General features: G+C 48.2%; 7 protein-coding genes across 7 annotated transcripts; 4 read left to right on the forward strand and 3 right to left on the reverse strand.

The window, feature by feature from the left end:
• The first annotated feature begins 1216 nt into the window (after positions 1–1216).
• Positions 1217–2673, forward strand: BDV27DRAFT_48302 (DUF3237 domain-containing protein). Its single transcript, XM_032076738.1, has 9 exons — positions 1217–1331; positions 1415–1649; positions 1711–1738; positions 1800–1834; positions 1915–2054; positions 2147–2162; positions 2235–2337; positions 2392–2411; positions 2469–2673. Exons 2-9 carry the CDS (start codon positions 1608–1610, stop codon positions 2586–2588), a joined length of 504 nt encoding a protein of 167 aa, XP_031931395.1. The 5' UTR covers positions 1217–1331; positions 1415–1607; the 3' UTR covers positions 2589–2673.
• A 1146-nt stretch (positions 2674–3819) lies between these two features.
• Positions 3820–5199, reverse strand: BDV27DRAFT_48382 (emp24/gp25L/p24 family protein). The gene is made up of 4 exons (XM_032076740.1): positions 4745–5199; positions 4385–4592; positions 4133–4320; positions 3820–4037 (listed from the first exon to the last, which is right to left on the reverse strand). The coding sequence occupies exons 1-4, from the start codon at positions 4940–4942 to the stop codon at positions 4020–4022; spliced, it is 612 nt and encodes a 203-aa protein (XP_031931396.1). The 5' UTR covers positions 4943–5199; the 3' UTR covers positions 3820–4019.
• A 256-nt stretch (positions 5200–5455) lies between these two features.
• On the forward strand, positions 5456–6575 carry BDV27DRAFT_122590 (SANT/Myb-like DNA-binding domain-containing protein). The gene is made up of 3 exons (XM_032065660.1): positions 5456–5681; positions 5765–6064; positions 6137–6575. Exons 1-3 carry the CDS (start codon positions 5574–5576, stop codon positions 6380–6382), a joined length of 654 nt encoding a protein of 217 aa, XP_031931397.1. The 5' UTR covers positions 5456–5573; the 3' UTR covers positions 6383–6575.
• Positions 6576–7388: 813 nt separating this feature from the next.
• On the forward strand, positions 7389–8995 carry bgt1 (1,3-beta-glucanosyltransferase Bgt1). The gene is made up of 3 exons (XM_032065661.1): positions 7389–7981; positions 8042–8299; positions 8359–8995. Exons 1-3 carry the CDS (start codon positions 7722–7724, stop codon positions 8750–8752), a joined length of 912 nt encoding a protein of 303 aa, XP_031931398.1. The 5' UTR covers positions 7389–7721; the 3' UTR covers positions 8753–8995.
• A 1858-nt stretch (positions 8996–10853) lies between these two features.
• BDV27DRAFT_154170 (putative myosin class II heavy chain (MHC)) lies at positions 10854–17570 on the forward strand (the record flags this gene model as incomplete). The annotated part of the gene is made up of 1 exon (XM_032071920.1): positions 10854–17570. The coding sequence occupies one exon, from the start codon at positions 10854–10856 to the stop codon at positions 17568–17570; it is 6717 nt and encodes a 2238-aa protein (XP_031931399.1).
• Positions 17571–17933: 363 nt separating this feature from the next.
• Positions 17934–20088, reverse strand: BDV27DRAFT_48487 (F-box protein). The gene has a single exon (XM_032076741.1). The coding sequence runs from the start codon at positions 19982–19984 to the stop codon at positions 18296–18298; it is 1689 nt and encodes a 562-aa protein (XP_031931400.1). The 5' UTR covers positions 19985–20088; the 3' UTR covers positions 17934–18295.
• A 641-nt stretch (positions 20089–20729) lies between these two features.
• BDV27DRAFT_48509 (putative RNA export mediator Gle1) lies at positions 20730–22743 on the reverse strand. The gene is made up of 2 exons (XM_032076742.1): positions 21764–22743; positions 20730–21695 (listed from the first exon to the last, which is right to left on the reverse strand). Exons 1-2 carry the CDS (start codon positions 22565–22567, stop codon positions 20925–20927), a joined length of 1575 nt encoding a protein of 524 aa, XP_031931401.1. The 5' UTR covers positions 22568–22743; the 3' UTR covers positions 20730–20924.
• Between the last annotated feature and the right edge of the window lie 2670 nt (positions 22744–25413).

A 25413-nucleotide genomic window follows, 5' to 3' on the forward strand; every position in this document is an offset into this window, starting at 1 on the left:
CAGACAGAGCCTCTCCTGCCTTCGGGGGGCCCCACGTGGGTGCCAGGGAGCAGTTGGTTTGCTCGACTAGGTGTTAACCGGAGTAACATGACCCATTTATGAGAGTGAGAGATCTGGAGACCTTGTGAGCACGGGCTATTGTTGTGGGTTCCATGGTCGATGCAAACGGAAATCGTAATAGGGCACCGCTAAGGGTTGGGCCAGTCGAATTCACTAGCGCGAAGGCTTAAGATATCAGATCAGACCAACCCGTCGTCCGCAGATCATGTCTCGTGACTTATAATTATTTCAACACACCATCTACTACGGAGTAGTAGTCCTAGTATGTCATTCACTTTCGTCTTTGATTCTTCTGTAGGTATAACCTATCTTACAGTAGACCGCCACGGTGTTGTTTCAAGGGTCTATGCAGCCTTCCGAAAAGACTGACATTGCCTAGCAGCAAGGTGATTGGCGTCGTCATGGAATGCATCTGTAAGCTTAGTGCACAGATTATTACGGCCTATTAGGCCCAATGATATGGCCAGCATCTGTCAAATTATTAATCCACCAGATGGCTTACAGACGTCTCAACAATTCAACTTGGGGCGTTGAGATGACCGACGCACAAAAAATGCCGTAATTGGCACACCTAAGAATAACCCACAATATCGGGGCAAAGTTATAGCTGCAGGAAGAAAGACAATGTCAAAGCTGGAACTTCGAAGCGATTCGGGCAAAACGAGGATATTTTTTCCCTCACAACTTCGCAAAAAGATGGCTGGTCATAGTGCGTTATTCATACCCAAAATTCTTTCGCTCATGTATATCCAACTATCTCAGTGCAGTGAAAGTTGTCCGCAATGGAGCCACACCGTTGATTTGGGAAATTGCCGATGTGCGTCTTCGAATGTTTAGTATGCAGTGACCCGTCTGATGCTGGTGGAAGTTCAAGTTGATTGAATTTGGATTTATCGAAATTTCCCAAGCGTTATGACTTAAGTGGCTCCATTAATCCATAGCGTATGCCAATGAGATCGCTGAATATAGCCATGTCATCGTCCTTAGGAGAGCTCTTCCTGGGTAAAGAATAAAAGATGGGTCTTAGGGTAGAGAACACGAGCAAACATCCATAGACAAGAACAGCCGAGATTAAGGGAAGAATATCCTTGAATGTTTTCTCCTTATTCTTGTTATATGACCCCCAATAGAGACGGAGCACAGTACAAATATATGGCTGAGAAAGCGATCACCAATTCTAAAATGGATGTTTCCTAAGATGGATGTTCGAGCAACATGAGTCGCCGGCGTACAATGTACACAGTGTATTGCAAGCACGAATCCTACATATGGTACGACTTCACATGGAACTGGTGAACAGAAAGGATGCTGGAGGGGAATCTCGGCAGCAGTTAATATGTCGATGTTGTTGTAGGATAAAAGCCCCTCATCGTAATCACTCCACTAGTGCGGGGTTCAATTACGCCAGTCGAAAACTGCGCTCACAAGGTACATCGCCAAAGGTACATCGCCAAATTCTAGATTCATTTTACTTTCTAACAATTCAGTTACTTTGTATAACTCCTGTTTTACTATCGCTGGCCTTAGTTCATCACTAGCAAGCTATCATGTCCGGATTTCCCACTCTTAAGCCTGCCTTCACCGTTCGGGTGCGTGTGCTGACCATTACCAAGACTTGCCTCATGTTGTTAAATTCTGACTTGGAACTAGGTGAACATAGATGCTCCTCTAGCGGTTGGTGGGTCGTATTTCTGAGCCTTCAATACCAAAGAGCGGTAGACAACTAACTCTATGCATAGGCAGCGCCTCTCGATCCAACCCTCTGCAGGTTGTGGTATGTCAACCTATCCGTCACATCTCTACGTAACATGTATACAGGAGAGAATCTAATTATACTCTTTTGATGGACAAAAGCCTATGATCGGAGGTACCGTCAAGGGTGACTCTGGTTTCTCCCCCGCGCTCGACGCCGAATTCGTCGGAGTGGGCAATGACTACATCCACGCTGATGCCGATGGCAAGCACCTGCGATTGAACGCGCATGGAGTTCTTAAGTAGGCTTCTTCCATTTTTGCTCCTTCGCCATTTCCTTCATTCCCTGTCTTCCTATATCCAGAATTGTGTTCTAACTATCGTCGTTATCCAGGACCAAGGATGATGCTGTAGGTTATTCTAATATGCACGCACAAGAACATGGGGATAGAAAACAAGACGCTCAATAACTGTTCCAACAGCTCCTTTACTTGAACTACACCGGTGTCGTCACCCTCACCCCCACAGAGCAGGCGGTCTTCGCCGGTACCGCCCCAGAGGGCTCAACGCCTTTCGGCAATCTCTGTGAGTACATCACCGGCCCATCTATGCCAGAGCCATGTCTAACAGTAGCACTAGTCACCCATTTTACCTTCGAGGCAAGACAATGCCCTATCCGTACACCCAAAGGCAATACCATATTAATATAAAAACAGACCGGCGACGAGCGCTACAAGGACCTCGAGAATCGTGTTTTCGTCGGCCAGGGACGCTTCAACATCGAGAGCGGCAAGCCGGTCGTCGAGTACAGAGTCAGCCAGGTTCTCCATGGCTAAGTCAGTTTCTTTCGCATTATTTTATACAATTGTCCCGGTATAACGAACGTCAATCGATGTACCCACTCCAAGCGAAATGTTAAACATACTCTCGATTTCCACAGAGACTATTTTCGTAGACTGGATTACAAAGTAGTAATGCAATGGCTTACTACATGCATACCAAGCATTCAATCTCCATCCAACAACGGTGTCCTCTCAGAGTTCCTATTCCGGTTCCCTTCCACATCCCCCGCCGTACGGACTCCGCGCCGACGGAAAACCCCTCGCCCTGTCCATGCACTCCAATCCGTATACCCACCCCCAAGTTTGCCCTGTCCCCAGGACCGCCTCAGTCTCTTTGCAGCCCATAACACGAAATACCCCAATGCAATAGTAGCCAATGTCCCCAGAACAGAAACTACGGCTGTTAAGAATGTAAAGGTACTAACATTGCACCCGAATGGCATAGCGCGGAGTTCCCATCGCTCCTTGGACCCCAAAGGACAGATATTTGATGAGCTAAGAGGAGCCAAGATAGGGAAGCGAGTGGGATTGGGCACGCAGGTTGAAGTCTGTTAGGTTGACTTTTAGACATATACTAACTAAACGTATGCATTGTTGAAGCGGAATAGAGAATATACAAAGAGGGCAGAGGCTATGTTTAAGACACACACACACACACACACACACAGAGAGAGAGAGAGAGAGAGAGAGAGAGAGAGAGGGTGTGTGTGTGTGTGTGTGTGTGTGTGTGTGTGTGTGTGTGTGCGTGTGTGCGTGTGGAAAAGGCGATGTTAACGTACCACTGAACACCAGCTACAAGGGGCATCGCCTTGCAAACACCATCCGCAAGATTGTCTGCGCCAGCAGAGGTAAAAGAGCGGATCGTTTGTTTGGAGAGGGTATGACGTATTCAGGTCCATGGCCCGGATTGTGGTTGAGTTTCGGGGCTCGAAGGGGGGATGGAACGATTGATTGTAGACTGTAATATGTGTGCTTCGTTCATGCCCTGAAAATGAGGGTAGGAGGCATTCTAGGCTACCGGCATTACGAGGTTTGATATCGCATGATAATTTTGATGGGTGTGGGGGGCGGCTGCGGGTTAAGGTTAGGTTACATACCATTTATACTAGAGATCAGAGGTACCTTTCGTAAGAATGAGGTTTAGTCCAAGTTCAGTAGCTTAAATAGTGGTACTTTACGGGACCGCCCGATTGGCTTCGTCTTGGAGTCCAAAGCTGTAGAGAACTGGAAGTGTGTAGATAGGTATCACTTCTTCAACTGAATAGAACTGATTGTAGATGACTAAAATATACTCGTGACTGTGCACATAAATTCATATATTTGACCTCGTCACTACGACATACCCGAAGTCTTTGATTTTGATATAGGACACGCTCCATCGCACAAATGCCTGGAAAACCCCTATGGAATGCCCGGAAACATAAATTAAACCACACGTTTGACCTGTCGGATCACAGTCAGTCATCGCCCAGAAAAAGGGGTCCAAGGGGGAAAGACAGGCAAACGGAAACGAGGAGCTCGTGTCCCATATAACTCACTTCAAAAAATCTCTTCAACCACCACACCTGGAAGATGCCCTCTCCGATAAGCACCGCAAGCTGGAACATACTCCACCACTTCACTCTAGCATTTGTGCTCTCGGCGGTGTTCCGGTGTACCCGCTCTCTCACCACAATATAAGACTGCTCATCCTTAACCTGGGCCAATGCCTCCGAAAGACGGCGAACTATTGAGCGGGAAACGATTAGCTGCTGGAGCGTCTCGAGCGCAAGTTGTGCTTTCATCCATACCTTCCACTTCCAAAGGATCCTGGGGCATTTCCGATTCGGGGACGTAGACAATTCCATGAACATTGAAGGATACCTCCTTAGAGTTCGAAGTCCATCCCTCGTTGCTGAAGCAGTAGACATATTTACCGTCCGCATGAGCAACAAACGAGTAATCCTCGGAGGAGATAGCTTGTTTATAGTACTGGCGGTTGTTCAAGGGGTCCTCAACCTAGGGACAATAAAAGGAAAACGTCAGCGCTCAGTTCAATCAGCTCCAATCAGTCCATATATCCGGTTGTCGATTCTTTTTGAATGAGAGCCGGCATTGGCCGAGGCCCAATCCGCATTCCGAAAGAGCATAATAAGAGGGAAGAGCCGTACCCAGAAGTCGATCTCCAGATTGCCACTGCCTCCGAATTCCCGATCACCGACTTGAAAGCTGACCGTCATTTTGTCATCTTTGTGCAGCGATTCGTGGTAGCATTCTCTCGAGTGAGCCTTAAGCTGGATGGTGTGTGCGGTCACAGCGGTGATCCACCCCAGCGCGGTGATCAGGAGGGTTGTTGCGGAAAATCGCATGGTGGGAGTGTGGTTCCTTGCCTGCAATCGTAGTTTTCGACTGAGGGAATAATAATGAACCTTCGAAGAAAAGTAGGTTGAGGTGTGGTGGTGAACGATTGCGGCCTGACAGTCGATATTCCCGACGACGCGCAAGGTGGTCTTCTCTCATTCCGTTTGGGAAATTGGAGGCGCTCGGACCACCTAAGAACGGTGTCTGGCCTCAGGTGTCAGATTGTGAAGCTTATGCTAACCATACAAACAAGCAATCAATGAAGCAATTTCTATGAATGATTGGCTAGGTATTGTTATATTAGGACAACGACGAGGATTACTCAGTCTATGCAAAGGTTGCTCGTTCAAGTAGTAATTTGTTTCTAATGATATATCTAAACCGTCACACTAGACGCTTTTCAATGATATTGAATTATCATTGGGACATATAGTTGCACTTCCACAGCATACGGAGTATTGTCCGCCTTAAATTCAAACCCCACCCCCCCCATCATGCCTGTGGCCCTCGTCCCTTCATGTTTCCTCGCCATGCCCTCATACATAAATCCACAACAGACATATCAGTCATCCCATAATCTATTTATAAAATCGTCTCTCTGAGTGACCATAAAGTGTCTGGCTCCCACGAAAGACTACTATGCCTGTACTTATAGTGGACGGTGAACGTTATCGAGTACCATTCATGCCATTCTCCAGAGGCTACAAAACCACCAATGAAAGGTGGCTCACCTATGAAGCTAAAATTGTGAGAAGCATTATTTTGAATTTTACATGGAGAAAAAAAATCTGAGCTCAACACTTTTCATATGCTAACAGCGATATATGCAGCGTGTGAAAGCTACACCCGAAGCTCCTAGAAACACCGGGTGGTCTGCTCAAGATGATATGACCCTTCAGGACCTTAGAAACTGCAATACCCCATGGAAGTATATATCTGCTGCGATGAATAATAAGCCCGTCGAAGATCTCAAAGAGCGATGGTTGAATCTGCGAGAGGGCATCACGCGAGAGATCGTTACAAAACCGATAAGGTATACTAATGAGATGCATTTCATCGGTGAACTGCCGGAAGGTCGGAAAGTTGAGCGGAATGTGTCTTTCTCAGATCCATTGGCCACGAATGACAATGTCAGTACATTCAATCTACGAGTCTAGCTTGGCTACTGGTTTCCTCTGTTTTCTGACAGGTCATCCCGGTAGACTGATGACCATCTTATTGACTCTCGACCATCAAAAGTCAAATATGTGCTTTATACCGATGAAAATTTTGATTTGGAGGATGTGCTGCTTCTACATACAATTGCTGCCAAATGGGAAAGAGATAAATGGTTGGCTGTTAGTACCCATTTCAATGACAGGACCGGGCGCAGTATTACCCCAGACGAGGCCAAATCGGTGATTGACCCTGGAGGAGTCTGGGATACCCATTGTTATTGGAGAACCTAAATCAACCTTGATTTTTGAAGACCCGTGCCGGGGGTTTTCGGCAACTGGAAATACCATGAGTTCGGCTCATGGAATGCTTGATGACTCGAGTATTTGCCCGGAATAGGTAGGTTAGGTGGATGTGTCAAATTAAGAATGTGAACGTCGTTGCGTGATCCTTTTTTTTTTTTTTTTATCTTATTTTTCGGGCCTTCTGGTTCTCGATGCGCCATTGACTCTACCCGCAGCTTCCTTACCAAAGGTTCGGGTGGATTAGGAATTCGCGTTCAAGGGTCTGTTTGTGACATCATGACGTCGGTCAACGAGTGCCAGTTAGGGATGAGTAGGTAGCCACACATTTGGACCGGGGTTTCCATAATACTTTCCCATGTTTCTTGAGAGAGACGGCGAAGGCCGAGAACAAACAGGATGAAGCATCCGCATCCGACCTGATGAAAAAATCATTCGATAACGCCACACGATGAGTGAGACTCGGGCTTTGGTCGGTACCGATTCGGGACGCCAAAATTGATGCTGTAAGGAGCAGTATGATTATTAACAGTAGTACGGGAGTACCTAAAGGCAATCTGAGTCGGTCATGGTATATTATGTCTACAGCGGACAGCAAGTTGATAGCGAACTTGATTCCAGACCCTGAAACCCTGCAGACCCCAAGTCAGTAACAGTAGTACTCCGTACTCCGTAGTACTAATCGCTGTGGGCCAGGTCTTAACTGCCTCAAGTTTAGTGGAGGTTTCAGTCAAGAACCCAAGAATAGCTTCGGCTTATAGGGATCGCCGGGTCACTTTGCGTCTACGTACCACTAAGCAATAAGGGAAGCGTTGTCCGACAACAGGGACGGCTGGTGGGGACCCCAAGGGTCTGGAAGGGTTCGACTCTTTTCAATGCGCTTGTAGATTGGACGTTCTGGGTGGGCCCTGGCGCTAGTGGGCCAGCTAGAGCCTTTTCCTAATTTTATGATTGGCCAAGACACCGTTCTCTTTGATCGTTCACTTCCATTCACTCCGGGAGATTGGCTGTGACTGTGTGTGCTTCAGGAGGCAATTCTTACCCAATCCAACTCCACACATTCTTTCCTTGACGTACAGCTTCTATTCTTATATATTTCTCAGTCGATCCTTCCTACCCTCCTTCCCTTTCCCTATATTGTTGTTGTTATTTTGGTCTCATTCCAATTACTTTCTTTTTTCTTTGTTTGTACTCGTGCAGACCTCCTTTTCTTCTCTCTTTTCTCTCGGTACAAATACCGTAGGCAGAGGGCATTTATTCCCTTCTCCTTTGCGTTCTCTACTCGTAACCCATCCTTTCTTTTATTGACCGAGCGACTACGTCTCCGAAAATGCGTGCCGCTGGCCTTCTTTCTCTTTTACTCGCAGCGATTCCCGCTGTTACCGCGGAGCGGGGTACCCTCGGTCTCGCCCTGGGTAACAAGAATCCTGACGGCACCTGCAAGTCCACTAGCGACTATGAGGCCGACTTTGACGCGCTCAAGGACCTGACTACCCTCGTCCGCACATACTCCGCCAAGGATTGCAACACCGCTGTGAATATCGTTCCTGCAGCCAAGAACAAGCAGTTCAAGGTCGTGTTGGGTGTTTGGTAGGTTACACATGATATAGTCGCTGGGGTCCCCGGGTATTAACGCCGTTGTTTCGTTAGGGCCGATTATGACGAATCCTTCAACAATGACTTGAATGTCTTGAAGCAGACTATTCCCGGAAATGAAGGTGTTATTCATTCCATCACTGTCGGTTCTGAAACTCTTTACCGCAAAGGCCTTACTGCCCAGCAGCTCCTGGACAAGATTCGTACTGTCCAGAATGCGTTCCCCAAGATAACCGTTGGCACGGTGGATAGCTGGAATATTTTCAACGATGGTACTGCCGATCCCATTATCCAGGGAGGTGTCACTTACTTGTACGTTGTCTAAAATCGGTGTCGTTTCATATTTTCTACCCTAACTAACCTCCTCATAGCTTGGCCAATGGCTTCGCCTATTGGCAAGGAACGGACATCGACCATGCCACCGGGACTTATTGGAATGACACGATGCTTGCGAAGAAGCATATTGAGAAAATTGCTGGCGACAACAAGGACAAGATTATCTTCGGAAACGGCGAGACTGGTTGGCCCACCGATGGCGGTTCTGACTATGGAGCTGCCAAGGCTGGCACTCAGAATGCTGAAAGGTACTGGAAGGACGCTGTCTGCGCTATGCTTAAATGGGGCGTCGATGTTTTCTACTTTGAGGCTTTCGACGAATCCTGGAAGCCCACGAGCATTGGTGACAACGGCGAGGAGAAGGACGAGACCCACTGGGGTCTTTTCACTGCCGACCGCAAGGCCAAGTTTGACTTGACTTGCCCCTAATTAAACACACTTTCATTCTTTCTGGCCTCGACGGGGTGTCCGGCCGCCCTCGTTCACTTTGAGATTCTCCTGTATCATATATTCAAGCCCTACCTCAACAGGTGAGGAACATGAACGCGCATATTTACGCCAATATCTGTGCATTTTTTTGGAGCACTATTTTACTATGAATCATGTAAAAGCAAAAGTATCTGGTATAACTTCAACTGTAACAATAGTTCTATGAGAGTACTGAGTAACCTGGTCCTTGCTTTATCAGCCCAACAATATGGATACCCTATTAAAGCTGCCAAAACCGTAAGACCACGTGAAAGGTGGTACTTGCTTACATAATCAATACTACGTAGTTAACGTAACTGGTAAGCGAGCGACGCAGCTCTGTATTCCATACAAATCCGCCCTTTTTGCTACTTTTATATCTCAGCAACCAGAGAGCAAAGATATAATATTTTCTATATAATATGTTATAGGGTAAATAAGGCTAAAAATATTTTTCTCCAATTTTTTTTATTCTTAGTCTTACACTGTCCAATAGAAATATCAAAGATGCAGGTGTAATATTTAATACTGAAAGAAGTATCGCTTATATAAACTTTTCTACTTTAAACATCAAAGATAAATTACTATTATATATTATCTTTAAATATTATCTTACTATAACCTGTGGTTGCTGGGATATTCCAGTAGTAAAAAGGGCTGAATTGTATAGAATATAGAGCTGCGTCGCCAGCTTACATGCGTCGCTCGCTTACCAGTTACGTTAACTATGACTAGTTATACCTCCAGTGATACCGAGCAGGTATCTGTGTACTGGTATGGTATGTATGGTAATGACTTGACCGAGAGAACCGTGGTTTCCGCGGTCCATGGTGGAATTTACCCCTGAATGGAGGACACGAACCAAAGAGATGTGTTTATTTGTTTATGGGGTCGAACATCACTCAGGGGCTGGCCTATTGCCTTTGCTGACAGTCTCTGTGGACTCTGTATGTTCCAGAAAAGATGCAACTCATATGGAGTACCTAGTAGTACCTACATCTGTAAGCAATAGCGAAGCAACCAACAGTATTTAGTAGATCCGAACTCCATACGTGTTTCCACAGGATAGTCGGATCACCCACCAACTTATCTCGGACTATTAGTTAGTGTCCATAGATAATCAGATGCCTTTCCAGGGAGAGTAAGAGGTTAGACTGACCACATACCGATCCTTGGTATGTGCATCATTGGGGTTGGTAGGAATGTATGAATGTATGTATGGATGGTTGGATGTACGGAGTATGGATGTATGTATCACCCACTTGGTACATACGTACAGCGCAGGCGTGTATTGTCGAGATGGCGGTCAAGTCAAATAGTACTACTACTAGTAGTAAGGCTAGTAAAGTAGTCACTTGAACCTCCGGTATATTCTGACTGTAAAATACTTTACTTTTCCCCAACGGCCCGGCTTTTTGAGGTCTCTCCGCCTATGATATTCTTCCTCGGCCGCTTTAAGTCTGAACGGGGAAGTTTAGTTCTTTTGGCTGATCGTGTCATGGTCTGAGTCCAAAGATTAGAACAAAAAAAAAAAAAAAGTAAGAGAACTGGTTATCATCTCTCTCGTCTTTCACCCTTCTTTCCCTTAGTTCCCGATTTCATTCTTTTCACAGTCCAACTTCGATCTAGCCGAGTCCTTCGTGTATGCGCCATGTCCAATATTTTCGCATACCCTAGGTTTCTGTGATCTGTTATTCATTCCTTCTTTTTAACCCCCTGAAGAGAATCCTCTCGCTCTACCCCAAAACACGTCTCACCGTCGCGGTTCGGCCTCCACCTTCAACTCCCCTCGTTGCCCTCGTACGTGTGCCGATCGGAGGTAATCTGCGAGGTGGATTCAGACTCGGTCGTTTAATTTCCATGCTTCAACATTCTGGGCGATAAGGAGAGCAGCAAGCAAGTGCTTGCTGCAGCAGTCGACACGGAAGGTGTGTGTTTGTGCATGTGGTCCCGTGGCTACATATTTGGAGTCCTCCTTATGGACAATTTCAATCGGCTTTCTAGCTGTTCTTTCCCTCTTCACCAATAGCACTGCATCAGGGACTAAATTGTCAAATGTTCAATGCCTCTAGATCTAGACCCGTCCGTATCTTCCGCCAATTCGGCGCATTCTCCGCCGTTGCATTCCACCGATTCCTCTCATCTGCGTGACGATTCCCTTTTGGCTGCTCCATTGACATCATCCTTCACATCGCCAGGTGCGTCGAGTCTCTCGACCACTGGTTCTCCTGGCCGTCGGAACTCCTTTAGAGGTACCAGCATAACTTCAAATCCGCCGTCCACTCTCCCCACGTTGCCGAAGTATCGGACTGCTTGGGATTCGTCCACTTCGTCCCCAGAGAACAGAAAAGCTGAAAGCAGCATCTACTATACGACAGCCTGGGGCTCCCCATATGCTGCACCTAGCCCTCGGAGACTCTCGTGGTCATTGAGTCAGCACGCCGGAATCGGCAGAGGCTCTAGAGATAGCTCCCCGACTTCGATGCGTAGTGGTATCTACAACGGGTCCGAAACGAATAACCCCGAATTGGTCTTAACGTCCGCCCCCGAAGACACGACTACCCAGCTGCACGACAGTATTCGCAACCGTTCCCCAGGACGAGATATATTTGGTAGAAGAGGAGGGAAGTCGATCAAAGATTTCACGCAGGATTGGATCAACCAATACCTCTCCGGCCAGCCAAGGACTGAACGCAGCAACTGGCTGAGCGACGACTCTGGCAGCGAGGCCCCATCGTTTTTTACAGCTCAAAATCATTTTGCAGACGACCTCTCTGACGACTGGCTTGGTTTCGAACAAGATAAGCGCGAAGAAGACTTACTTAGAACTCCAACGTTGGCCGACTTTGCGAACCGAAGAGCGGGAGCTGGTAACGGCGAAGGTAGCGCAGCTCGTCAGAGGACTAAAGAATATTTGCACAGGAGAGCGGAGACACTACGACAGGAAGATTTCTGGGGCTTCGCCTACGATAAAGATCCCCAACCCATCACTATGACGGATACTAAGGAGGCCCAGCTCCCCGCTGAACCGGGGGCCAAGGCGCCGCCTTCAGTTGAAAAGCCGCTTCCTCCTCCCCCAGCAGATGCATTGAACGAGAACCCTTTGGCTTTAGAAAGCACGACAAACGCGGAAGCCAAGGCTGTGAAGACACCAGTTTCAGACAAGCCTGTACAACGAATTAGAAAAAAAGTTGCTTGGCGCGGAAAAGCATGCTTCGTCGGGCTTCCACCGGAAGACAAGCGAGGCAGCGAAGAGTCTGGGTACCGGTTGTTGACAGCCGAAGATGTCAACAGGCGCCTAAAATCATGGGAGGAGAAAGGTTACGATGTGCGCGGATTTAGCGTCGGTGCATCAGAGGATTATCTGAATACAGAACTGGGCGGCCTTAGTCGTCCCACCTGGCCTGATGCTACTGAAGTCCAGGAAGAATGGAATTCCCGGAGCTATACCGTTTGCTTTCCCAATAAAGCCGTATGGGATGCATATGTAAACCACCTTCAGGAAGAGAAGTTACGAGCTCTGGGTGTATTTTTGGGTGACGATGAAGTACAACCTTCAGTTTCACCCGCATCGGCCGCTATGAGCCAGATGGCACCGTTCCCTGGTCTTGTCTCCTCACCACCAATCCCCACAGCGTCTGCGGCTAGTAACCCACTGTCGCTGTCTCACCCGTTCTCTCCCCAGTTGAGTCAATCCACAAATGCCCGCAATGGTATAGGTTCTTTGACTTCTCCTGCTTCGCAGTTTGGTGTACAGACACCCTTTCTGGGGGTTGATCAGAATCTTCTTCCGGGATATCATATTCCCTTCCAACCTACACCTCCTGCCCAGGGTACTTTGACCCCCCAGAGTTTCTTCAATGCACGCCAAGCAGGCGCGGCGTCTACCCTTGCTGGCACACTGCCAAATTTGACCTCTATATTATCACCGGTCTCTCCGTTGAATGAACAAAATGCGTTCCACCCTGGCCTGAACGAACAATCTGGACTACCGAAAGAAACATTTGGCGATCATATGGCTTATGACATGCAGGATAACATGACGGAAGGTCAGCTACTGCGTCCTATACGCACCCCTACCGAAAACCCGGATAACTTCCATGCCTCGACAGTTGAGATCGCCCACCCCACGCCTCGTGGCCATAGTCGTGGTCACAATCTGAGTGAGACACTTCAAAAAGGCCTTGACCAGTATGCGCAGTCTGAGTACCACTTGGAGGAGTCGATAAATAGACAATTGGATGAAGGTGACCGTGAACCTCACGGTTACAATGGTTCAGATATATTGAAGTCTCGGTGGGCTTTACCAGAGAATAACAACCACGACATTCAACATTTGCCTCAACATGTGCATCAATATTACGGTGGAGCATACCCTGGAGATAATGCACAGGAAGGCTCAGATATCGATACTAACCCCAGTCTTTCTGGCACACCTCATGGACCGCTTGCGAACCATATATCTTGGCATGAACCCAAAACCAGCGCTGGGTCATACGGCGGCGGGCACCGCTCGAAGCTTTCGTCTTCTACTTTGAATGTCGATGCGAAGGAATTTGACCCGACGGCGCCTTCTTCACAGGCCTTCCAATACCAGAATAATTCCTTCCAATTCCCGACGGCGGGCCATCCTATGTTTGCTTTTGGCTCTGGTGCGGGCTTCAAGCAACCGGCAGATTCTTTCAATGTGACCGCTCCTTCCTTCACGCCAGGCTCTTTCAACGTCGCTGCCCCGGTTTTCAACCCAACCAGTAGCCACTACTCGGCAGGCCCTGAACAGTCTTCGGGCGGCAGGACTAAGATCTTTGATGATGTCGACTTGTCCCAAACAGAGAAGCTTACCAAAAAGTCGAAAGCTATTCCCATTGTACGCCCGGATGACAACGAGGCTAACCATTACAATGAAGAAGAGGCAGAAAATGAAAATGGCCGGTCTGCTGCTTCTACAGATCGCCACAAACGTGCCCGCCGTAGTCTTGAGGGCCCTGATGGAGAAGCTCAGATTAGCGTGTCTCATGCTCTGTCAGAAAACATTAATGCTCAAGCAACCCAATCATCTAATACAACTCATGTATCTGCAGGGGGCAAGGAGAACACTTCGCCTGATAAGGACGGTGTCAATCCAGTGGAGAGGGAAGCCGTTCCAGCCCAAGACGGCAAACCACAGGAGCGAAAGGACACGCCTGTTAGTGAAGCGTCGACTTGGATGCCTTCTGATACGAAAGATGAGAGTGCAGACACACATGCAGAAGCATTAGAACAGAACCAGATGGCGACACCACAGCCCGGGCCGGAAGCAGTTGGTGACGAGAAAGCAGACTCGAAGCAATTACTAGTAGTCGAGGCAGGCACACCCTCTATTGGTCTCAAAGAGAAAGAGCAACCCATGCAGGAAACTACCGATACTCGATTGAACGTCTCAATGCTTTCGCCAGATGCAAAGCCATTCGAATTCAAACCAGCAGTGCCTGAGTTTGTCCCCGTTATGGTTGAACAGCCAAAAACAGCTCCTGACGACGTTGTCGAGAAAGGCGACATCATGGCTTCACAGAATGCTGTCGCAAGCTCACCAGCTGCACACGAGGAAGGCGTGGTGCGAGTTGAGTCGACGCAATCAGGAACCGGTCCAACGGATGATGAGCTGAGAACGGGCGCTCCTCAATCTGAACAAGACGTAGGACGTGAGTCTGAGGAGGAGTCTATGGATGATGAAGAATTGAATGCTGTTATGGAACAGTTGAATGAAGACTCGGATGTAGGAATCGAGAGGTTAAGCACACCTCACCCTACAAACCGATTCCCTGAATCGGTTCTAGGGCCGTCAAAAGAAAAGCGACATGTCCACGCAGAGATCAGAAGTGAAGCTCCGAGCCCCAGTCCAGGAAGGGGTCATATATCCCAAGCATTGAATGTGCCCAAACTTGACTTTGATGCCCAGTCCCAGTTCTCAGCTACCCCATCGAAGAACTTCGCCTCCGCTATGCACTCGCCCATTCGACAGTTGGTTAGCCGAAACGATCACATCAGTGACTGGGACGATGTTATCTCATCGGGCGAAGACGAGAAACTGGCAAACCGGAGCAGATTTTTCGATCGCCGCATTCATGAGCTTGTCGGCTCTGTTGTTGAGGAGCGCCTCTCTCCGCTTGAGCGTGCATTGATAGCTATTGAGAACTCCATCTCTACCATGACCTTCGGAGGATCTCAGAACAAATGGTCATGGAGTGCCTCTGTCGAGGGTGAGGAAAGTGATGCCGACGATGAAGAAGAATATGAGGAGGACGCATCCTACAGAGATAGGTCTCCCGTTCGCCAGAGAGGTCGAAAGCTTGATAAATTAAAGAATGTGATCCTTGAAGCATTAGCGAGTCGTGACGCTCAGCATGCAACAGAGAAGCCTGTCAATTCCGAATTCGCGCAACTTCAACAAAGTGTTACAGACCTACAGGCTTTGACATTGAAGAAACTCTCTCAAGACTCTACAACCGATCTGAGAGAAATGATCGAAGAGGTTGTCTCAGCCCAATTTAGCCAGCAGAAGCCTCGCGCCTCTGAAGCCGAGGAGATCGGGGCTGATAGCCTCATGCTTCAGATTGATGGCCTGAAAGAAATGCTAAGGGTAAGCGATGAGCGTGCTGAGGAGGAGTACAAGAAGCGTAGAGAAGCGCAGGACTCTGTTGTAGAGCTTCAACATCTCCTGAAGGTTTCTGAGGACAATGCTGCTCGCCATAGTGAGGCTGCCGAATCTGCTGAAACTCGCCTGCTCCAGTTCAAGGAAGAAAAGATCCCTTATTTCGAGCAGGTCCAGTCAAGATCCGATGCACTTGAGCAAGAACATGCAAAACTCAAATTAACTCTAGCCGAAATTTCTTCGAAGAACATCTCCCTCGAAGGTACCTTGGACGAATACAGATTCTCTAGTGATCACTGGAAGCAGGAGAGCGAACAGTCAAAGGCCCAGATCGAAGAAATGAAAACTGAAAACAAGGAACTACGTGTCACTATCGATCATATGAAGTCGCGGATCGAAGATGGATTGAGTGTACGACAAAATCTAAGCGAAAAGTTCGACCGCCTTCAAGACGAGATGGCGACTGTGACTCGAGACATCACCCGTGACCAAGCTTCCTGGCGCAGACGGCAAGAAGAGCAAGTGGCCAGGTATAACGAACTTCAGGCTGCTTACAACCGTGAAGTGAAACTTCGTGAGAAACTTGAGGTTGATATCAACGAGCTCGAACAGCAGGAGCGAGAAGCGGCGAAGCTGAAGTTCATCTTTGGTCAGTCTCAACAAGAGAATGCCAGGTTGGAAGAGCTAGTGGCAAACCTCAGAATTGAGAACCACGACCTAGAGATAAAGGCGGCTCGCTTTGAGCGCGAGTTTAACGAGGCACGGGAGAGCAGTAGGGTTGAAATCCAGCGTACCAGATCTTCGTTGGAGACAGATGTTGAGGCTGCTAACAGCCAGGTCAACATTGTCCGTGCGGAACTAGAAGCACAAATCCTGCGCCTCCAGGGTCAACTGGATAGTGTTAGGCTCGATAGTGATACTGCACAACAGCGCTATGAGATGCTGCTGGAGGAGGCCAATGAAACCAAGGCCAGTGCTGTGACCTCGATGACTAACACCCACGAGCTTGCTATGGAGGAGCAGCGCAAACTGCATGAGCGCGTCCTCAATGATCTTCGCGAGCGCCATGCCCGCGCCTTGCACAATGCATCTGAGGATAGACAGCGCGCAGAATCTCATTTGACGGAACGCTTGGAACTGTCGGAAGATAAAGCTAAGCACCTTCAGGATCGTGTCAATCATCTAGAAGAGAGACTCGAAATCGCTCAGTCCGCTGCTCGTGCTGCCGCTGAAGCCGCCCAGGCAGCCAAGGCAGCTCCTGTGGCCTCGTCTTCAGCACACTCTACATCCCCATCCTTATCATTCAGCCAGGGAACTATGGTTCCTGAGAAGATCTCTCCCCAGGCCTTACGTGAGTCAATTCTTGTCCTACAGGACCAACTGCAGCAGCGCGAAACCCGCATCGAGGAACTGGAGCAAGAGGTTGCTTCTTTCGACAAGGATGCACCGAATAAGCTCAAAGAGAAGGATACAGAAATCACCTGGCTACGTGAGCTTCTTGGAGTCCGCATCGACGATCTACAGGATATCATCAGGACTTTGTCACAGCCATCGTTTGATCACAACACTGTACGTGATGCCGCTATCCGTTTGAAGGCCAATCTGCAAATGCAGCAGCAAGAAAAGGAGAGGGCCCTGTCGGGACAGAGTTTCCCCAGCTTCCCTTCCCTTTCCGAGTTGACTGCTTCACCGCGCTCTTTACCTCTCGCTGCCGCTGCCGCATGGGGCAACTGGCGCAGGGGGAAAGAAACCCCGAATCCCGGCACCTCTGAACAAACGCCGTCCAAGCCGAGTAATGCAACTGCTTTCCTATCCGGACTTTTGACTCCTCCTGGTTCTAACGTCCGACAAGCCACTTCAAACCCGACTGCTCCTGCTACAGGAGGTTGGAGACGACCATCAGAGAGTCGCCCCCTCAGAAGCTTTGATACTACCCCAAGACAAACGTCAGCACGTGCGAGCAGAATGCAAGAACTACCAAGAACTCCCCCTCTGCTGCGAAGGTCAAGCTATGACCATGATGCCGAGCCTACCGACTATGGAGAGGGCTCTTGGGCAGAAGAAAACGAAAGCACGGCTGATGGTCTCGTCTCCGCGTCACCTAGGGAGACCGGCGATGGTCCATTTGGACCGCAGATAACGTCTTAGATTGTTTAGATCTCTTTTCTATCCCTCACCCTGGATTGATAGCTAATTAGGACTTCATTCCAGGCCAGTATTTTTACTTGTGACATTATGCTGCATACTAGCTTGCTCTCTTTTAATATTTTGCGTTGTGTGTATTCGCGATTAAGCTTCTCTTATTTCTAATGGCAGTGGGATTACGATCTTTTTCTTTCGCTTCCATGCCTCTTTTTCCATTTTGGTCTCTGTCTTTCCTCCTCTGATACCAATACCATCTGTATGAGTTTGCGGCAATCTTTTGTACAATTCTTTGACTTCTAAATGTTTATAGTGGAGTTGACCTCTCGCTCGTTATCTTAACACTTTCACAACCTTCGTTTCCATTTGCCCGATAGTGACATGTTTGCCTTGCGAGTCACGTTCCTACACAAGATATTCCAAGCATATGCATCTGTTTACCCTTTCCCCTCCATGTGGTCCATTTTGCTACCAGCCTTGGCTGTTAGTGTATGTAGATACTCGTTATTAATTAATTGAACATACAGTAATAACACAAGGTTGAGGTTGCACGAACCGTTCGTAAAGTATTCCCTAATCTATCAAATTATAACTTATACAAGTGAGCATTAGGATACCATTCTGTCCAGATCTATCCCATTAAATATAATCGCATGAAACACCAATCTATCCGAATAAAAAGAACCCGAAAAAGGAAAGCAAAGGAAACGATCTCTCAGACTCGTAACAACCTAAGAACTCATCCGCCACTCCAGAACCTGTCCGCCTGAACGCGCGGTAACGGTATATGCACAACTCTTCAAATAGACAACACCATCGTCTTGGGTTGACCGTTTCACTTCAAGACTGTCAATATCAACAGGCACTTTGTCAAGAAGGAATGGCCAAGAGGGAACGATGTCCGGGGGCGGATATCTGGCATCGGCGCTGAATTTGTCGTCGGGGCTATTAGCCCGCTGATGAGGGAGGGAGGTCTTCTGGGTTGGCTGTTTGAATCTCTGCGGACCCGGTTGGTATACGGGGTGGCAGTTTTCGAGACAGTATAAGTATAATGAGCCGCCGGAGACAATGGCAGGGGAGTAGTTGCCGCTTGGTTCGTAGAGGGCGAGGATTTTGTGGTCGGTGGAGATGGATAGGAGAGGGGATGGGAAGGTTGCGGATGGGAGGTTGGCTGCGTTCCACCGGGGAACTTTGTCGAGGAGGTTATATGTTATGTGTTGCTCGTCGCAGCGGCTGGCTGGGAGGCGTGGGTTGAGTGGCGGGAGTTCTTCAGTGCGGGTGCCTGTGATGCCATCTCCTGGGCGGAAATAGGCGGATGGGAGGAGTCGGTGTACCTTCACTGTTTGGGGGGAGTTGGATGTGAGGGGGGTTGCGAGGCCGATGCAGTAGCTGTGGATGACGCCTGATTGTAGTGATGCGACAAAATAGCGTGACGTTAGAGGAGACGTTTGCTGGTCTTCTTGTTCTTGCTGCTGAGTTGCGAGGAATGATGGGGGGAGGAGTCGTAGGCCTCGGAAGATCAGTCGGTATTCGTCCTGTCCTGCGAGCGCCACTGATAAAGATGACGAGTCGAGGTAGATCCGGTTGATGTTTGCTTGCCAGTAGTTGAGGTCGGGTAGGTTGTGTGCGAGGTCTGGGCAGCCCAAGTACCGCACTCGGGTGGGCTGGTGAATAGTTGTTTCTTTGTTGATAGAGACACGGAGGAGAGTGTCGTTGTCGGCAAACTCTAGGGAATCAACGACGCCGTCTGTGTCCTCGTAATGGCCTCGTGTGGTGCTGGCTAAGGAGTTATCCTGGCCTAGTACATATTCTGCAGGAGAGAGAAGATTTTCATCCTTGCGAAGGCTGTAGATTTGGATGGTTCTCCCCAGCCCTACGGCGATAAAGTCCCCTTGAGAGGAGAAAGCAATACTTTGTTTTGCGTATCGCTGATTGATGGACATGCAGCCTGCGGTTCCCCCTTCTAGCATGGCACGGACGACAGAGGTCCACTGCGAGCAAAGTGTTATACTGCGGGAGTATTCCCATGGATTTGTCAGGTTTACACGCTCGTATACGGTCGCCCGCCCTCCTTTCAGGCTCACCAGTTTCCGTCCATCAGCTGAGGTGCCCACCACAGTGGTAGGGGAGCATTCCTGGGGGAGATCCCGTTGGGTCACTGACTTCTGAATATCCTGTCGGCAGTGTAGTAGATTCAAGCGGGTGATCTGCGCGAAGTATGCGGTCCATTGATCTTGAGTCAAGGTGTTTATCGTTGGAGGCAATGAGACCGGGACTTGCTGTAGAGCTTTCCTGAACATGTATGGTGTTGACGCCGCACAACGCCAGGAGCGACACGTCTGCCGTGCGGCAATATATGTTTCCACATCGAGGTGGAGAAGGATGGACTGGACAATCTCTAAAGGGAGATACGCAGCCATTGCTTGCGAGATATGATGAGGAAGAGGAAGAATCACGTATCTATACTGAAAGATATAATAAAACTGAGACTGCTCAGCAGTGATGGATGATGATAGGTAAAGTGTATATAGCTCATTATTATTCTACCCCTATGGTTTACTTTCGCCGGTGAGAAGGCGCCGAATATAAAGACGAGTCAAATGTAGTGATAGCTGTCAAGGATGCACCTCAATAAAGGATCGGCATCTGATGCGTGAACGTATGATTCATTTTAAGATAAAACCAGGATGTCATCCATATGTATCGCGGTATCGATATCAAGTTAGTGCAAGTGACGGACGAATGATAGACTCGGCAGTCCCGTAGTTGCGTGATGGTGGGCCGATCGGAACTGGTGATAAACCAAATATAATTCCCGGCAGCGAAGAAAACCTGCCGTGATCCGAAAGCCGTGTACACGAAACTCAACCTTATAACAACGATCATTAAGAGACCGCTTGGTTTGGTTGCCAACACCGCCACAGTTAATGTTGTACAATAGAACCCGTGTTCACCCTCTTCAAACGCCATGCGAGAATTGGCGGTATGGCTAGTAGGCTACACATAATCCCAGTTTTTAGATCCTGGACATGACGGAGAGTGCCTCAATTGGTCAGCGTACGCAAACAGTGACAACCGTTCGCACCGTGTAATCCGGCTAGACACGAATATCCGACTATTTTTCGTTGACCGCATATTTATCAGATTCCCATCAGCCTCACTAAGGCCCTGAGCCGGAGGTCTGGCGGTGATGCTTCGGTCGGCTTCGGGGTTATGTCGGGGCTTATCGACTAATCGTGCGACATTTAATATTGCACACTTCCATTCATCCATCGGTAAGTTTCAAGAATGGACAACTCGCAATGAGCCCCTAGCCGGATTCCGCTGCGCCGACAGGAACTATATCCGATCATAGCTTTCTCATATGATAATGTTCTTCTCTCGCTTGTATAAGTCTTTCAGAAGTTTCAGCTGATTAACGCCCATACTCTGACGAGGAACGCTGTTTGGTAAATCAACTATGGCCTTCCTCATCAAAGCCAGGCCAATATGGCCAAAGAAGCCGACGATCCTTTCCGCAGAAGATTTGAGCATGGCCGAAAGCAGGATAACGTGTGTCTCCTGAATCTCGCTCGGGGGAATCATCAAAATCCTATGCATCGCAAGCCAAAACATGTGGTTGGGAAATGGATTCTTCCGTGGGGTTTTTCCAAAATTGCGCAGAGTTAGTGCCGCAAACCCAGCACCAAGGGCTGTCATTCGGTCCATATGGCCTTGTTCACTGATGAAAGGACCTCCTGGTGCTTCTCGCCACCATCCTAAGGCACGCCTACCGGCTTCGGTCTTTTCGCTGCCGTAGAATCCCCAGAGTGCAGGGCAGACGACGCGATACTTGGCCCAGAGTATGTCAATCATATGATGACCTTTATAAACAAAGGCGTCCGTTGAGAAGATCTGCGCAGCTACAATGCCAACTGGTTCTGCGTGGCCGGGATTGATAGAAGCTTCCGCGATCAGAGACGAGATTAAAGATTTCGAGAATATATTCAGGGCGTAGATTAACAGAGCCGGCACCTTGTTGTCTTCGGAATTGGCAATGTCTTCTGGCGGAAAGGCCATGAATTGTCGGATATCAACAGATGGTTCGGGGATAGAAGCGGCTTTCTCGAGGGTCGCGCGAATTTCTTGAAGCTAGAAGAAATGATTTGGTTAGCTTACCAGTCTCTCCTGCACTTTCCCTCCTTTGCGAACAAACGTACCTGGCCCTTGTTAGTCCCCTTTCCTTCTCGTAGCTGGCCAACACATTTCTTGATCGATCGACGCATGTCACCCATGTTCTGTTTGACCACCGCGTTGGATTTTCCTTCATCCTTCAGGTATTGTCTAAACTTCTTGAGATGCTGGTGCAGCTCGACATAGCGTGCTTGCACATTGATCTCTTCCTCCGTCAGTCGCGCCCCACCGACCTTCTTCTGCTGCTCTTCCCGTGATTTTTGTGCAGCTTCAGCCTTCAGCCTTGCCGCTTCTTGCTCCGCTTTCTGTGCCTCTGCTTGACGCTTGCGGTTCTCTTCCTCCAATCGTTCCCGCTCTTTCCGTTCCTGTTCCTCTTGCGCTACCCGTCGTTGCCTTTCCACCTCTGCTTCGGCCTTCTTTCTGGCTTCTTCTGCCGCCTTTCGCTCAGCCTCTTGGCGTGCAGCTTCTTCCTGCTCGCGGCGTAGCCTTTCCGCTTTCTCACGCTCGATGCGCTCCGCCTCCCTGCGGGCTTCTGCCTCCTTGCGGCGATTCTCCTCCTCTACCGCTCGCTGATGCACTCGCAAAGTTTCTTCGGCTTCTTCCAGCACTTGGTCATGTAGTTTGGCAACTTTATCGAGGGCTTCATTGTGTTGGGCTTCTAGTTCACTATCGATCCGATCAAGAGACTCGTAGAAGGATCGGCGTTCATAGGCTTTGACTTTCTTCATTTCGGTATTGTGAACGCGGAGTTGCTCTAGATCACGAGCCAAATCTAGCACGAGTTGCCGGGACGGACTGTCCAGTTCTTGAGGGTAACTTAAGCGCCCCATCTCGCAGACTGTGCACGTGGTAGGAAAGCTTTTTTTATAAAAGGGTTGTGGATCCCGAAATAGCTTTCCAGGGCTAGGGAAAGGATCAAAAGTGTCAAGGGAGGCTCCAAAAGAATTCCCTACAGAAGACGTCCAACCAATTTTGCAATGTAAGTTTTAGAACATAGCTTGTACACAGTGAGCAGAAGAAATCTCAATTCGGTATCCAATGACTCTGGACTCAATCGGATATACTTATATTCCGAGCAATTGGACCGTCACGTTTTATGGAGCCGTCAGTCTCATATGACAAAGGGACTCGCGCAGTAGTTATAACAACAATCAATGGCAGGGAGTCGATGCGGTTAGCCCGATGTCTCCGATAAAATGGGGGCAGGCCTCGAACTTCAAGTCACCGAGTGCGCTACCCGAAGATCCTTGTAAACGATTGGAAAATCGAGGTGAACACTCCCGCGATATGCGGGATGAGGATATACAGAAACCGGAAAGGAGTGTGACCACGGAATAACTGTCAACAAACAGCCTCACGAGGGAATTTAATAAGTCTCCGATGGTATTGGCTGTACGGAGTACGCGACCTTTGTTTGCAGTCGAATGCTTCGTCAAATCAAATGTGACTTAGTCATAATTTTGGAATGAACCACATGATGATTAGTCAGCACGGGAGAAAATACACATTTGGCCGTCATGGGTAGCCGTACGTAGGCGTTGAAGGTGCCTTAGAATCTAGGAGCTGAAGACCGCCAAACACATCAAACCAACAGCCTCATCGTCACCATCATTGGACCAGTACTCGAATGATTGTCCATTAGTTCGGCCCCCCGTTCCTCGGTTTGAAGGGCGGGAATGGGGCCCTTTGCATCATCATGAACACCACGAGCGTTATTGAAGAAAGTAAGCTTCAAGAAGTCAAGCCATGCGCTCGGTCAGTTGACCAAGAACTTTCGCCATCCGATCAGAGACATCTTCGCCTTCAGGTTTCGGTGTTAGATTGAACATTAATCTGTCTCTCACAATACCAACAACGGAAAAACACACAGGGTACCACACTTGTCCAATCTCAGTCTTATCCGGAGCCCCGCCAATAGCTATTATGGGTCTTTTGGAACCAAGAAGGAGGCAATCATTGGGCCGGTCGCAGTGTAGGCAAGGATTATCAGTACCGATGGATACAAACTATACCCGCATGAACTTTCTGGTAGGCCGGTACTAAGGTAATACCCCGATACAGGCTTTGCTAGGCTGTTCTGAGGTTAGTGAGCAAAGGCCGGAGATCACCCAATGTACCCTACCCTAGTTATATTCTATGAATAGGTAATACAACGATCTCCTGACTTGACTTGGAAGAAGATGCACCTAAGCGGCTCGTTGTAAGGGGAGAATTTTAATTTTAGAAGGATGAGAATAGTTATGCTTAAATGTTCTCTTATTCCCCATGTGCTATGTTTTTTCGGGTATATAAAATACCAGTTTTCCTCCAGGTTCAATTTGTTATAAAGGGACTCTGCAGAGGGGAAAAAAAAGGAAAAAGAAAAAGAAAAGGAAAAAGAAAAGGAAAAGGAAAAGGAAAAGGAAAGAAAAGAACAGAACAGATCCAGCGACAGGAGCGAAACCAAGATACAACCACTTCTGAACCATTGGACAGACCTTATGTATTGCAGTTCTGGTAACTTTTGTCTTAATACCTAATGACAAGCTAAAGCAGGTAGCTCACGTCTACTACTAGTTCTCTCTTTTTTGCCTCCTACCCTTATCATCCATTGTAACCAACAATTGTGATGGGGAAGCTCGTTAAACAAATAGACCAGACAGAAAAGAGAAAACAAAAAGTATCCTTCTTTCCTAGATAAACCATAAATCTATTCTACGCAATCTATTTGTCTATATAGCTGAGATGTACGATGAACGCTTGTTTTGATTACCCTCTTCAACGGTTTTGCTGTTTTTTTGGTCTTGTCGTATTTTCCCCCACATCACCATTTGGGGTACTTCTATAGGGTGTACCTACTGTATGGGTGGTATTGTTCACTTGATGTGATTGATTCCCATTATACCATTACCCAACACCACCACTACTACTAAGGAGGAAACTCGTACACTAAGCTCCATCTTTCTTTCTTTCATTCTCTCGTGAATCTTCATCTTCTTTCTCCTCTACTCTCCTCTTCCCTTCATCTCCCTCCTTCTCTCTTCTTTGATTTCACCCCTCCCTCTTTCCTCTGATAGCAACTTCTCCGATCATTCCTTCAGGACTGTCAATTATTGTTCACCTTTCGATTCTATCAGATCATTTGTCTGTGTCATTCCCTCTCCGTGGTCAGATACTTCGTGCTTCTGCCTCGTATATTTTGGTCCACTACGAGAAAAGGTTACTTGACCGTATCAATCTTTCGATCAGGGGATGAACGTATCGTCCTCATAACTGAAAGACGCCAACTCAACAGCCTTTGATCTTCAGACTGAGCTGCCCCCCTTTTCATCATCTTTGGACTATTTAGGAGAGACCCCGATCTCTTCCGTACATCCCACATCAGTGAAGAAAACGTGTCTAATTTAAAAAGACAAAACAAGCGATAACGCCAGAAATCGCTCAAGAAGAGAATTAAAAAAATTCAGGAAATTCTCGAGGTTGTTTCGTTGAAGTTTTTTTTTTGGGGGTTTCAGACCGTGGTGTGGCCTGTATGGCAATTGGGGGTCAACCGTCAGCTTTCCCATCCGCTTATTCGGTTCCCCTCTCTGCTTCCTTCCCCCAAACCCCCCCATTCGTCAAGCTTCATCCTCTCCTTCGGTCTCTTGATTCAGAGGCTATTCCTCCGGCAATCGCCAGCCCCAACATCGTTTTTTGA

This window comes from Aspergillus caelatus, assembly GCF_009193585.1.
Source record: "Aspergillus caelatus strain CBS 763.97 unplaced genomic scaffold BDV27scaffold_24, whole genome shotgun sequence".
Classification (NCBI taxonomy): Eukaryota; Fungi; Ascomycota; class Eurotiomycetes; order Eurotiales; family Aspergillaceae; genus Aspergillus; species Aspergillus caelatus.